This window comes from Pectinophora gossypiella, chromosome 13 (assembly GCF_024362695.1).
Source record: "Pectinophora gossypiella chromosome 13, ilPecGoss1.1, whole genome shotgun sequence".
Lineage (NCBI taxonomy): Eukaryota > Metazoa > Arthropoda > Insecta > Lepidoptera > Gelechiidae > Pectinophora > Pectinophora gossypiella.
In genome coordinates, this window is record NC_065416.1 from 6,455,512 (window position 1) to 6,471,113 (window position 15,602).

At 37.0% G+C, this 15,602-nt stretch overlaps 2 protein-coding genes across 3 annotated transcripts in view; one reads left to right on the forward strand and one right to left on the reverse strand.

Moving 5' to 3' along the window:
- Positions 1–207: 207 nt before the first annotated feature.
- LOC126371957 (transmembrane protein 19) lies at positions 208–2,766 on the reverse strand. 2 transcript variants are annotated; one of them, XM_050017426.1, is made up of 6 exons: positions 2,649–2,766; positions 2,342–2,567; positions 1,816–2,064; positions 1,336–1,488; positions 899–1,219; positions 208–766 (listed from the first exon to the last, which is right to left on the reverse strand). In XM_050017426.1, the coding sequence occupies exons 2-6, from the start codon at positions 2,508–2,510 to the stop codon at positions 606–608; spliced, it is 1,053 nt and encodes a 350-aa protein (XP_049873383.1). In that variant the 5' UTR covers positions 2,511–2,567; positions 2,649–2,766; the 3' UTR covers positions 208–605. The 2 variants fall into 2 exon arrangements, with proteins under 2 accessions (XP_049873383.1, XP_049873382.1); XM_050017425.1 differs by having other exon boundaries at positions 2,342–2,564; positions 2,649–2,754.
- A 188-nt stretch (positions 2,767–2,954) lies between these two features.
- Positions 2,955–15,602, forward strand: part of LOC126371955 (arf-GAP with coiled-coil, ANK repeat and PH domain-containing protein 2) — a 36,861-nt gene continuing 24,213 nt past the window's right edge. The window contains exons 1-5 of the mRNA XM_050017422.1: positions 2,955–3,117; positions 3,232–3,348; positions 3,570–3,743; positions 5,848–5,932; positions 7,242–7,385. Coding sequence (XP_049873379.1) covers positions 3,065–3,117; positions 3,232–3,348; positions 3,570–3,743; positions 5,848–5,932; positions 7,242–7,385 — 573 coding nt within the window. The 5' untranslated portion in view covers positions 2,955–3,064. The remainder of the gene's footprint in view (positions 3,118–3,231; positions 3,349–3,569; positions 3,744–5,847; positions 5,933–7,241; positions 7,386–15,602) is intronic.

Below are 15,602 nucleotides of genomic sequence, written 5' to 3' on the forward strand. Positions count from 1 at the left end.
GCAAAGGCAAGTTTTTTTAAGGAATTTGGCCTAGTTTCAAAGAACATTGGCCATTTTTCAATTCGTTTTGTCTTGTCTTTTTTCTATAAAAGTCAAGTATCACTAGTTTGCGAAGTAATCAGTAATCACGAAGGAAAACTTTAATAATAATAAAATAAAACTACAAAGAATCTATACACCTTGTATTTCTGCCAGAATCCATATTTGTGAAATTCGGATACACAACTTGGTTATGGATGGATCATTAGTTTCACTAGCAAAAACTGTCCAAGAGAAATGGCGGCAATTTAAAAAACCTAAATGTGCACTATTGCCCAAGTGGAGAGGATATAGAATATAAATAAATTTTCCGTAGGATCAGCTAGCATATTTTGAAGTACAAATATTTTATATTTCTAACTTTTAACACTTTTAAACACATAGAAAAACTAGTTATTTGAGGTTATAGAAATAGTTTTATTAATGTAGAAAATAATTTAGTTACAATTTATTAAAACTTTTTTAAGTACTTCCAGTTTTTAGAGATTATTCATACTTTCTCTAGATGCTTCTTTTCAGCTGCATGGTAGTGACTTCAACAAATAAATTCTTACTTAGTTTGATATTTAAAACAGGGGCCATAAGTTTTTGCTTATTGTGGGCAAGAGCATACCCATTATAACAGTTGTAATAAGATTAACACTGTGATTATCCAAAACATTTACGCCACTAATATATTTTACAGTCTGACTAGAATATGACACAATCTTCCCATCCTTATTTAACCCTGAAAACATAACGAAACAAATATTAGCCAAGATCTCATCATTATACAATAAGGTTCCTTTAAAGGTTTTTGTTTGTATTGCAATAGATGGATAAATCTTTATTTACCACACACCAAACAAATGATATTTACCTGAATATTGCAATGTGGCTCCCAATATTGAGTCAATGAGACTGCCGAGGAATCCAGCCACAGCTCCGAGAACAATCATAGGCCATTGTGGCGGGGCATACATGAGTAAACTCCTATCTGCAAAGTATAACACTGCCAGATATTGAGACAACCCAATCACAAAGCCTCCAACTGTACTAAAGAAAGTTCCAACAGCAGTTATGCCTCCATTTGTCCCTTTTGGAACTCTCTTGAAAGTTGTAACTAGATATGGGTCAGACTTAGAAAGTACTGTGCCCAGTTCGGATGCCCATGTATCGCCATTGCAGCACGCAAATACACCTGGAAATGTAAAAAAAAAACAAGTTCTTATAAAGTTAAAGTCCATTTTCATAAATGCTGAAGGCAATAGAGAACACTAACATGGTGCAATGTTGACACATATAGTTTCTACTTACCAAGAACTCCCATAGAGAGCCATGAAGCTCTGTAGTCCTTCACAAAGTCTATTGGCCTCTCAGAAGCGCCAACATCCAGTAGATAAAGCAAACCCAGCTGTGTTGCCATCCCAGTGTTGCAAAGAACTTGAATCCAATTCCTCTGACCTTCACCTATATTTACAAATATACTGTAGTGATACAAGCTTTGTTACAAAAACATTTCTACCTACAAGTTATTATCAGTTTTATTAATATTCAAAGCAATGCTTACACAACTTGATATTGACATATATATTTCTTGTGATAACCATTTGACTCCCAGCCTACTTATATTACAATTGTCTTATAAATTAATTTATTTATTACAGTGACACACAACACAAAGGCAATAAAAAAAATTAATTAAAAGTTGACCTACTCTTCTCTTTAAAACCAATAATAATAGGAACAAAACAATAGTTTTAAAAGTTCTTATTCATTTGTTATTGAATAAAATACCTTCTTTGACATCTTCCTCAATTTTAGTCTTCAGATGTAATCTGAACTTTGTAGCTTTAGAGGATGTGATGAAGACTGTGAAGAGAGCAGCCAGAAAGGTGAAACTGCTCAGGGTCAGCACAAATGCCACACCCAGCCCAAACAGAGCGCCGCTTACATTCACACTCTTTTTCTTATAGCCATATATGGCCATAATTATGGGAATAAAGCAGGAAGCAAGCCATCGTGCTGGAGATATTACTACAGGCTCTGAAATAGATTAATAAATATGAATATGTTGCAGTAATTTCATATCATTGCAAGAAATATCTCTTAGTCACAATTCTGTTGTTTCATCTAAAAGAAAATTCATCTCTATGTATAATTAAATTAATTACTTAGTAGGTAAATACAAATTGTTGGGTACAAAGTTGAATAATTTTATCATAAAATATATTCATAATTAAGTTGCAGAAATACACTATTGAACTTTGTAAACAACATGGTTCAATGACCTCAGGTCATAGCATATTAAACAGGTACTTACCATCAAGACCTTCGTGTTCCATAAGAAACTTCGAGTATATTATGTTGACAATCCACATGGACATTGAAAGTGGTATTGAAAGAGCACATATTAGGACTGTCAATATATGGTCGTTCTTCAGGATTTTGCTGTTGGAGGTAGATACGTCGCTCTGACTGTTCGTGCTCATTTTATCGGAAGGAATTAAACTTGTTTTCTAGATCCGGTTCACAAGATGACCTACCTGCTGCATTGATAAATTAGTGACAGTTTCATTTGAACAAAATGTAAAATTTTACAGCGTAAAGTAAATTCTAAAAATATGTACCTTATTAAACTTGCTTATACATTTATTACACCTTTAAGTCAAGAAACACGACAAATTTACTCCACTGTTTTCTGATTATAAGCCGTATTTTTGTGCTGTTTACATATTTTAGTTTGACATTGACAATGACATTTGTGTATAATTCGGATACACGATACACGTGATATCTCATTCGCATTAAATCGATCTCATTTTTATCGATAAGTTAGTTCGATAATTCATCGACTTGACAACAACCTCAGTTATTGTTCTGAGACAACAACACTAACTGTCATTGGATTGTCAGTTGTCAGTCAATCTGTCAGTTGAAAAAGTAGAAGGTGGAAGGTGGATTTATTGTTCGTTTGCAAAAAAATGTTGTAGACAATATTTTCATAATACGTATTGCTGGAGAAAACACGCTTCCCACTACAACAATGAAGCCCTTAATAGATTTTGACGAGTGCCTAAGGGATTCTCCTAAGTTTAGGTATTTGCGTGTGAAATCAACGAAAGTTGTGCTTGTTTTTTATGGGTAGAAAGTGAATTTTCGTACGTGTTGTGTGTGTTTGATTGTTGTGTAAGCGTTCCTTATATGTCGTAGGGAGCAACTGGAGACCGAGGAGGCGAGCATCGAATCATTGGAGCAAAAACTGGACAAGGTTTTGAAAGCCTGTTCTGTTATGGTTGAATCGGGAAAAACATACATGAGTCATAGAGGGTGAGGATTGAACTACTTTCTATTTTAGCTTATTTTTCAGGTCTGAATCTCTCTTTGTAACTAAACTAACGTTACTGGCCAAATTGACTGTTATTGACTGGGCCATTTTAAGAAATATTGTGGTGATTCTTTGTTATTGAGATGTGTTTGATGCATGCACTTCTAGTGTCGTAAACAAAAAACCTTTTCATGACATTGTTTAAATAGTTGTTCTTTTGCAGTGCATTCACAAATGCCCTATGGGACCTGAGTGGCAATTTCTCTGAGGACCCAACAGTGATGGCGACACTAAACCGCATGATCCATGGGCTGCAGGAGATGAACAAGTTCCACTCTATACTACTGGACCAAGCATCCAGGACTGTTGTTAAAAATCTCACTGCTTTCGTAAAAGTGTAAGTATATTTTTTTATCACTGGTGAACTGCTCACACGTAACACAATAGCTGTGTAATGGTTTTAAATTTTTCACATTGCCGACACTCACTACTACATTTCTCCCAGACAAATCATTTAGCCAGTGTTCCTACCTTTATAAAGGTAGAATCAGAAAGCTTAGTACTCCCTATTTTGTGATATAAGTAGAATTTATCCTTAATTGACTAAGAATAAAGAAATTTTTTTAAATTAAGGAACATTAAATAATTATCATTTGGTAATCTAAACTGTATCTTTAAAACATTTCCTGTTTGGGAAAAACACATTAAGGTTTGACAATAAAGCGCAACAGATAACTAGTCATACTTATCGAAGAGGTATTATATGAAAATTAGTGTAAATTACTTATCTTATGCTTGATAATAACTATTATCACATTCCATAAATAATCCTTATGTGAGTTTGTTCTCAATGATAATAATATATCTGACACTTAGCAAGATGAGGTATACATATATATACCTACCTATATTATTTATTTTGTTTATCAGAGTGTCAATGCCTCTTTTATGTTGCTTTAACATAATATATCTCTATATTATATCTAGTAGAGTATAATTAAAACAAAACAATGAAGCTATAATAACAGTTCATCATATTCAAGTAAACTATAGCTCTTAAGTTCATATGGTATCTACTCAGACTGTATCCACCCACTGCTGAGTATAGGCATCCTCTCTTTCATGTCTGCCTCGATATTGCATACCATCTCTTGGCCACCATTCATTGACAACCTTAGTGCATCTGTTGTCTTCCCGTCTTGTCCTGCCCATCTCTACTTAAGCCTAGTGTTTTGTATACCTACAACTTCGACTTTATTGCATTGCCGAATTTCGACGTTTTTATATGATCTACAAGGTGGATGCCTAACATGGTACACTCCATAGACCATTGCCACATCTCGGACACTTCTTACAAACAACCTAATTTTACACGCGCTGTTTATGTGTGACGTCTGATACCATATGATTCAAGTCAAAACTCTATTTGAGAGGGAGTGAGGTAAACCTAGCTCAGTCGCTAGTTGGGAACAGAGAGTTGACTTTCTTTACATTGTATTATTCCTGTTGCTGACATCAAAGTAATTTCACTAGAAATGCCATGTTTGACAAACTGATAGCTAGTTTATTGTAACACAATGGGATATGCTAAGTAGATACATTGTCTAGACTAGATTTATGCTTTGGTTGCACAGTGATGATTCTCTCTTTTTTATGGTTCCTACGTGCCACTGGCATCTATCTCCCACACTATATCAATCCATTGCATATATTACTTCCAAACCCTCTATTCTAATGCAATAACAAGAATAGAGTAGAATATTTACTATTACTTACTAATAGGATAGTTTCCAAGTAATCAAATCAGTTACTTTTTACTAAACATTAAAACATGAAATTACTATGGAATTTGTATGAAAAAGCAACCTGTCACGTCATAGATAAACGTAACAGAATGTCGTACTTATTATGAAATTTTTATTATTAAAATTCATAAATTTAAATAATTTAATTACAGAAAAGAAAATGTTTTTGTCACCTTTAGATCTGTCTGTATTTAGTAATCAGAGTTTCATATTTTATCTTTAACCTAGGAAACTACCCAATATTTTTTTATGACCTATAGCAGTGTCAAACTATTTATAGATTTCACAAGAAGCCATAAGTGTAGCAGAGATTATTCTAAATCTAATTATTGTTTTATTTACACCCAGCTGTTAGTCATGTGATAGCCACTTGATGTGTCATGCATGAATGTAGTCACATAAACACATCTATCTATACAGGGTGTTTGTTTTTCCACCCCAACACAATGACCTAGCACATTTTGTTTCATATGACAATGGAATAACGTCTATTATTGTCGTGCTCTATCATCATTAAAATAAAAAATGAAATTGATAACAAAAAATAACATAAAAATATGTTACTGTTAGTATGTCCTGTTATAAAAGGTAAATGGAGTGATTCACCCATTTGTTTGATAATGAATGACGTTAACAGGCGCCGCAGCGCATCCTGTGTAAAAGTCTCTTTTTGGCTAAAATAGGTTTTTTTTACAGTGATATTAAAGGCGTAAAGGAAAGCAAGCACCACTTTGAAAAAATCTCAAATGATCTGGATATAGCTTTAAATAGGAATTCTCAGGTGAGTTTTGTTTTGTATTTGTTTCGAAACATACATACTAATTAACTTGACGGCCTCCATGGTCCAGGGGTTGAGCGTTGGGAGTTGGGAGTTGAGATGCACAAAATGACGCTGTAATGCCTATATTTTGTTAGGACATTACAGTTTGATCATCGGGTTGTCCGAAAGTAAGATGATCCGTGTGCTTCGGAGGGCACGTTAAGCAGTTGGTCCCGGTTACTATACTTATATACTTATGTAAGTATGTAGTTGTTACATGAGCCGTGTCAGAGACCTTTGACAGCTCAATAGTAACCCTGACACCAGGGTTGATGAGGTTAGTCATTGATCTCACAACCCAGACAAGAGAAGAAGAACTAAATAAACAAACTGTTCTTATATTCATACACGCAGATCATAAACTGCTTTTGTAGTACACAGAGCCACACTAACATTTACGCCAGAGTCATCAATTTATTGCAGAAATGAAACTTTCTTCATAATATTATATTCTTACTCACTTATAAGCGATAAGCGCACATTGTCATGTAGACAAGGTTCGTAACTATTAATTACTTTTCGCGCAATAAAGTTAACATATTATCCATCTTAGGACTTCATACCAATGTACGTATATTTAAGATCTTTTGTACCACTCTAGAGCTAATAAATTTCATTTCATTTTTTCATTTCATTTCATTTTGTGTAACAAAGTGTAATGAAATGAAAAAATGTGTCCGTGTTAACCATTACACCAGCGGGTCCTCCTCCTGTACATGCGTAATTCTTTCCATCTATGTATCGTCATTAAGCCGATAGTGTGTGGGTTGTGAGGTGGAGTACCAACCTCATCAACCCTGGTGTCAGGGTTACTATTGAGCCGCCAAAGGCCACTGACATGGCTCATGTAACGACTACATACTTACATCAATAAGTAGTATTCGGGACCAACGACGGACGGGTGAGTGCTCTCTCTCTCACTCTCTCTTTATTTAAGAGCTGTACTCTTGTCTTGTGAGTGCTATAAAAACAAAAATCATTTAAATATTTACCGACCGAGAGTTCCCACTCAGTGGAGTCGGCACTTCATGTATTCTTACATCCATGGGGGAAAGGACTTTGAGCCCTAAGACTTTATAGTAAAATGAAATGAATATGTCAGGTGTCACTGAAAGGACTTTGAGCCCTAAGACCTTATAGTAAAATGCAATGAATATGTCAGGTGTCACTGAAAGGACTTTGAGCCCTAAGACCTTATAGTATGGATTTATGTTATGTTGCAAATGTAATAAATGAATAAATAAATAGTAAAATCCGATGGCTATGTCAGGTGTCACGTCACAAGCCTCAAGACGTGGAGGAGGTGGTGAACCTGCTGCTAGCCACCCGCTCCTGCTTCCGCCACACGGCCCTCGACCATGTGCAGAAGATCACCATGCTGCAGGCACGCAAGCGGCACGAAATACTTGCCACGGTGAGTTTGTTTTATTTGTTTGTATTATAGTCTGTGGTCCTGTGGCACCCCGGCTTGTTTCTCAATCTGGGAGCGCTGGTTCGAACCCCGGTACCGAACTTGCACCAATGAGTTATTAGTTTAGTTTTAGTACTTATCATATCGGGCTTCGCCAAGACACGTAAAATCGCGCATCATCTGTTTTGCCACTGTTGATATAGCCTAAGTTTGAGGCCTTTGAGAATTGTTAAACACCTGCCAATGGATGAGCTACTAGTTCAAACGCCTCCATCAACTCGCAGTGGAGCAGCGTGGCGGAGTATTTTTTTAAAAATGTTAAACGATTTGCTTAGAATATGATAGAACTTAAGAAGGTTTTATGTATTTTTGGAAATGATTTATTACTATAGATTTACCCCAGTGGACCGAGAGCAATGAGCTCTGAATGAGGGTCGACCACGCCAGCGGTGTCGGTATCGGAGTCCTTGATTTTTTGTGTGAGTTAATCTGTTTGCGTGTTGCACCTAAAAGTATGAAAACAAAGGTCGTGTGAACGCTCGTTTAAGGTATCGGTTGGTATAAGAAGCTGTATTAGAAACAAGCTAAGCTTAAGGAACAACATCTTTAGAAATACAAAATTACTAGACAAGTAGGTAATAACACAATATTTGAAATATAAATTATGCGTAAAAAAAAACATAATTAAATCCACCACATGCTTCGTCAAAATCAACAAAAAACACAAAAAAAAATCTACAAATATAATATCAAACCAGTTTTTATGATACCGTTACGGCGGTAGTAATAGGTATCTACCTAATATTTTGGACGACTTCGTACACTGGTACGAATATAAAAATCAACATCATACAGTTTCATTTGACTGTACATTTATAAAACAAAACACAAACTAGACTAACTATTATGTAGTCATTTTGCGATCATTTTACGATGAGGCCAATATAAGATCTAGGTAAAATGATATCTAATCGCTTTTTTTAAAGTAATATAGGCTCACGTTTGACCACAGTCTCACCTCATGTTAAGTGACGATGTGGACTAGGGTGGAGCACGTTTACCTAGCAAAAACCTATTCATTTTTAATACACGTAGTCATATTGCTACCTAGACAATGTGAGACCAACCCTATATTATGGTTCCAATCTATAAATTTTCATTTAATCTTCAGTAAGCACAAATCATTGATTGTAATAGGTACTTTACTTACTGTATGTTTACAAAGCATACTCTCATAAAATCAGATACACTTCGGCAGAATGTAGTGATTGCACCTAGACTTAAAACAGGCAATAATTATATTATCCGCAGTATAGAATGATAATTTCGTCCAAGACTAAAACCGTTGACGATCAGTTTAGAAGTCAGTCTAACCATACATCGACTCCGCTCCTCTGCAAAGGAGATTCCACGAATTATATTTTGAATTCCGAACACGTTTTCCTGTTTATGTTTTTGTGTGCATTCCGAAATATATTTAGCTTTAAGATGGAAGGTTGTGACGTCACAGCTAAGTACGCAGCGTATAACTGCAGTACGTAGCAATTGAATAACAATAAGCTCAATTAATTACCTGTTCAAGGTAACGCACGGACGCAGTCAGTTTTATACGTGTTTTATAAGGCAATAGAACGGGACCGATGCGACTAGTGAATGTAGATTTTAGCGTGTTCTCTTAAACGTGCTCCTACACCGCTAGTATTAGCCTGCAATGTAACATTACATACCCCAGCATTACATCAGTGAGGGAGGAGAACCGAGCATTACTGTGCGCAACTTGTAATGTTATAGATTTGATCATTACATCAGCAAGAATTTCTTTCATGTCGAAAATCGAATTATAAATGTTACATGGCGAATGCTCCCGGTGTGGATGCACCTTTACTTTCTCTTTATACCTCGTATAGATTTTGCTATAAAATAAATTGTAATTTTATTATAAATTTATTCAAATCCTTTCAAGTTTTTGTTATGTACATTTACCGGTTTCTATAGTCGAAAAAACCTTAATAGCTACAAGTGGTAGATTTATGACGAAGTTAGGTGATTGACCTAATCAGTATCACACTAAACCATCTGACCTGCGCTGCTCTAATTAGAGCTTGGAATTAGAGTGATTGAACGACTTACTACAGCGTTTTAACATAATACGTTTTGTTTTTTTTTTAAAAGAATCATTAGTAATATGCCTAGTCTTGTTTGAAAAGTTTGAAAGTGAAATAGTTATCTCTTTGTTTATAGTTCACTTAAGCAGACTTGTCTTTTTATATTTTTTTTTAAAGACATGAATTTTTCCATTGCCATTATAAGGGGAAGGTGAAGACAGGCGTGAAACGTGTAGATAGTACGCAAGTGATACGTTGCGTGACTAAACATGCGTTGTTACTATACTTTACCACCCCATATTCTTACGTTTTTTTTGTGAGTTGTAAGAATTGTATATGTTTTTTAGGAAAATCAGTGACCCCTGAATTATTTTACTTAGGTAATTACTTCTAGTATCGTGTCCGGATATAATTTTTGCCATAAAATTATTAGATATTATATTTAAAAAAATTAGAAGTCATAAATGTCACGGAACGTGTCGTGTGAGATTGCCAGAATTGCAGATAAAATTATTTTTTCTGAAGATGTGGCATGTTATTTTTCGAAATATTACAATAACTATGCAAGAGGAACCTTTGTTCTATAAGACTGTTTAACAAAATATATAAATAATGCACACTATTAATGATTTTGAACAACATACATTTTGTGAGCAGTTTTTGTGTCACAACCGTGTGCGACTCTTTAAAATTACAATACTCTGTAGAAATAAATCTGTGACATTGGCAACCCTTTCTAAGTTTTTTTAGAACGGCAACAATATGTTCTTGTCAATATTGCAAATGGCTAAGAGCGTTGAGACCAGTATAAAATCAATCTGCTTTTACATTTTAAAAAAAGGACAACCTTAACTCGTCAACGCCGTGTTAGAGTTTTAAACTTAAGTATCAGTGTTACACTATTGTTTGAAATATAATATGCACGTCATACAGTGTAGTTTAAAATAATTACTTAAGATTTGCAGTATCGTGGATAGCTTTTGGGTTATATCGAACACGTTTCAAATTGTCACGACCATGTAATGATAAAAATGTCACAGCCGTAGACATTTTAAACACATGGTTGTGACATACAATGCATGATCGTGACATTATTTTTTATTTCAATAATTTAGTGGGTTTTGTTGCTTTTATTTATAAATTATATTATTGTTTGATATGCTTACATACGAGTACTTACTTTACTAGTCCATATAGATCCCAGTACTGGGCAAGAGCCTCTTCCAAGATATTTGGAAGGAATTTATTCATAGCCACACTAGGCAGGGGTTTTTTAGGCGGTTGTATGGTATTGTTACGGAAGTGGATTTCGGGATTGGAACGAAACTCACTGAGTTCAAGGAGAAATATTTGTAGGTCAAATTGTTAGTATAAATAACGACAACCCTGATACCCCTGGCTACGCTAAATTTACTAAGAAGAAGTATCATAGCGTGATATCAGGAAACACGGTCTTTACCTGGAATAGCAACGATCTTGGCCCTGAAGTTCCCAGTACAAATAACCTCCTTAGAGGAGGCCTCGACAGCTATTAACTCCCTCACGGATCACGTGAGGTCAGTTTTGAACGAAACTTCAAAACAGGTTCCGGAGATGGAAGACCATATCGCTGGAAACTGCCTACCGATATCCGTGATCTGCCAACGGAGAAAAACGCAGCCACCCGCGCATATGATTCCAATCGCACCGAGGAATGTCGCCGTCATTTGCGTCTCTAGCAGCATACTGTAAGAAAACGTATTAATGACATGCGACAGAATCGGTGGGATAACCTTTTGAGCGGCATTGAGCTCCACTACCAGGCCATCCGGCACCTGTCTAGGTCTCTTCAAAAGGATACGGTTTTACCTCTCAATAGGCCTAACCAACCCCCCGCTTTTGACGATGACAAAAAAGCCGAATGCCTTGCCGACAGTCTGGAAGCCCAATGTTCGCCCAGCACTCTCCCTATCGATCGTAGGCACCGCTCGACGGTGAAAAAGTTCAGCGTAGGGCTTCTGTACCTCCCACCGATCCTTCTCTTCCACAGGTCACTAAGGAAGAGGTACTAGATATCATTAAAAATCTTCATACCCGAAAAGCCTCTGGCTCAGACGGTATCACAAATCGTGTCCTTAAAAACTTCGGTGCTCCCCTCATCTGTTTACTAACGGCCATATTCAACGTCGCCATGATCAACTGCGTCTTTCCACAGCAGTGGAAAGAAGCAATTGTAATTGGTATACCAAAGCCTGGGAAACCTAAAAACGAACCTTCGAGTTACCGCCCCATAAGTCTCCTCAATACCATGGGGAAGATTTATGAGCGGCTCATATTTGCTAGATTACGGGACTACGCCGAATCCAATAGTCTTATTCCACTAGAGCAGTTTGGTTTTAGAACCAAACACTCCTGCGTTCAACAAGTGCACCGTATTATTGAACATATCTCTAGTAGGTTAAACTTAAAAAACCTGTCGCTACGGGAGCGCTCTTCTTCGATGTGGCGAAAGCGTATGACAAAGTCTGGCACAACGGCTTGATCTACAAGCTTTATTCACTGGGAGTGCCAGACCGTCTCGTGCACATCATACGAGACTTCCTCTCAAATCGAACCTTTCGCTACCGCGTGGAAGGGACGCTCTCGTCACCGCACCCAATACATGGCGGAGTCCCACAAGGCTCCGTCCTCTCCCCTTTACTATTTTCATTGTATACTAGTGACATTCAAAAATCCCCTAACACCTAACTAGCTTTATTTGCGGATGATATAGCCATCTATTCTTCGTGCCGTGATCAAGTTATGATGACCGGAATTCTCCAACGCGCGGCCAATGCCTTGGGCAAGTGGTTTCGCAAATGGAGAATCGAGGTAAACCCGGAGAAAAGTGCAGCGGTGTACTTTTCAAAAAGCTATTATAACACGCCACGGTCACGCCGTCAACTTAAAGTCATCAAGATGTTTGGCAAGCCGATCCCTTGGGCGGAGTAAGTCAAATATCTCGGCGTAGTCTTAAATAGAAGTCTTACTTTTAAGGCCCATATCAAACGTGTGCGCGATCGCGCCGCGTTTGTAATGGGCAGTCTTCATTGTCTCCTTAACAAGTGTAGTAAATTGTCCCTTAGGAATAAGGTGAAAATCTACACGACTTGCATCCGTCCGATCATGACCTCATGAAAAGTATCGGCGTCCGAAGGACGTAATATACGATCCCGACGACCCGCTTACTCGGGCCATAGAGGCAGCCAATCAGCTCGCGACACCAAACACTTCAGGACCCCGATACTGACCCCGCCGGCGTGGTCGACGACTTCCCTCAATCAGCGCTTATCGCTATCGACCCTCTAGAATCGATTAACTCTTTCAAATATTTTTCTTCTCACACGACGTTCTGAGCCGAGGTGGGCACCCCCGATACTGACCCCGCCCAACTGGGCACCCTCAGGCCTGTTGCCTTAAACGTTGTACCGGGTGAGAGCCTTTAGCGCTCCCCATTTGTCCGGCCAAGTAGATAATGCCATCTGCGGCAAATGTACAATAAGTATAAAGGTTTTTGTTTCCAAATCCTAAGTTTTTTATGACGCGATCTCAATTATTGTGATTTAGTTAAGTATCACATAATCAGAAAGAAGATTGCCAAATAAATACTTTTGATTAAACCAATTCAGTGTTTGCTTACTGCCTAATTGCTCCTATCAATTGAGACAAAAAACTAAGATGACAAAAAAAATAACAGCAACAGTTACAATGAAAAATGCAAAACAGTCACATCCATGTCATGTTGTGTCACAGCCATGTTTAGTGATGTCACGACCGAGGCACAAATGTCACAACCGTGTTTTTCTACCCTTGTTTTTTAATATTCCTGAGGGTATTAAGCTTGTCCATATGCATCCAAAATATGCTTTTGACATAAACTTTTGATTTGCATCATAAAAACTCATAAAAACATATTTTAATTTTTTTTGGGTTCTCTGCAAACTATTTAAGAATTACCCCAATAATAAGAGAGCCTGTAGCACTATTATTATAAATGCAATACTACACTTAATAATGAGGATAAAACTACCTTTTTCTCCCATCAGGTGTCGCTGAGTGTCCTTAAATTATATCAATTCCCCATACTTAGTATTTGAGTAAACAAACATAATGTTTTGGTTATATTTTTATACTATACTTTGCGCAACGTTTATTGATTTTACAGTTAATCATAGTGTTATATTTATTCCCTAAAGATAGAAAAGAATACATAGAAAATCTTATTTACAATCAAAGCTGACTTTTTCTAACTGATGACTTTTCTTTTTCGTAACTCATCCTCCAGACGGGATACACTCCACGTTACTCCACATTTTGTAGTAATTTATCGTGAATTTTAGCTGGACAGTATGGAGAACTGTTAAAATTAGGAACACTTAACAGTAGTGCCGCCTACATTTGAGCTTCTAGTTTTTATCATCATTGAGAAAGGGATGCTCCGATGGTTCGGACATCTAGAGAGAAGGAATGAAAGTAGACTTACGAAATAGATTTATGATACGGGTGAAGGGGTAGGATTGGAAGAAGAAGGCTTAGGCGTACATACCGCGATCAGATCTAGGATGTTTTAAAGAAAGGTCAGGTCAAGAGAACTCTAAACCGGCGAGCATGCATGAAGTCTGATGAAAGTGGAAGAAGCGAAAGTGGTGTGTCAGGATCTTAGTAAGTGGAATTCCGTGGTCTCTGCCTACCCCATAGGGAAATAGGCGTGATCTTATGTGTGTATGTATTTAATAACGAATACAATTAAAATTGTACCTACATGAAACTGCAATCAAATACTGCGCCCGGCCAGCCCCGCTCTGTGTGCAACAAGTATAGGTTTTTTTTATCAATAAAAAGTAAATATTTCACCACATATATCACAGTAAGTGACGATGAGTTCGAGGGAACATGCCTACCTAAAAAGTGCCTCCTGTCTTATCCAGGTTGTATTTTTCGGGAAACAGATTCGCGGACATAGAATTCCAGACCTTACTCATTCGTATTAGGAAGGAGGAAGCGAAGCGCTTCGTAAGTACGATCCCACGTGTAGTTGCCCGATGATGGAATTAATTCTTGTAATTCCAACGCACGCTCTAATACGTAATAATAATACTTGTAATGAAAGAAAAACATAATTAAAACACATAATACCGAGTTCTTAATGCGTTAAATTCAGAAACATGAGACTCCCGATACCATTTCAATACTGTTGCATGTGCAATGATAACCCGATTCCTGCACACACATCCCAATTCTATTTTAAGTTATACTACCTGTCACTTTCGTATCAGTCGAAAAGGAAAGGGACGGATGATTGACAACTTTTAATTTTATAATGAATGTATAACCCGGGCGAATGAAAAAGGTATCTCGATGGTGCAACCGTTTACGTCTGATGTCAACTTAATTCTGCCGGGTTATTAGCCAATATACATTTTTGGAAGGGTTTTTTAGGTTTCTGCCTAAAATTGACTTGTGTTCTGTAAGTTTTATGCCTGTCAATTATCCGTCCGTTTCTTTTCCAAAAAATATATATATTTGTTATTGACAGGAATCAGCACCAATATGTGTTTTAATTGTGATAATAACCGCGTAAATTTCAAAAAATGTAGGAATGAGACTAATACGGATAATGCTTAGGCAATATGATTCCTAATCCCCTAACGTGTGATGTAAACAATCGCCGGCTATCAGATTGTGATCGCAATCGTACGCCATTCGTGGGAACAACGCGTTGCGCGCTGCGCCGCGTTGTGCGCGCTATTATTATTGTGAGGAAAACCTCTTGTTTACATCCTCCCTACTTGATACCGCCGTAGTTTACTACCGTTTGTATCGGAATTAATTAGGTTTAGGAGTCTGAGCGAGTTTAGAAGTTTAAAATGCATTTGTAGTTCAATTCATTTCCGTCACTTTGGAGCGTTCCGTTACCTATCGTCATGATCACCAACTAATTAGGAGGAATAGGAGATTACTCTTCGTTATCGGAAGCATATACATTTACATGTATAAGTATGTACCTATACGATAAGTTTTGTTAAAAAAATGGTTCTCTTGATGATCTGAGCGGTATTCGAATCTAGAATATTTCTTGGTAATCGACTCGTTTGAC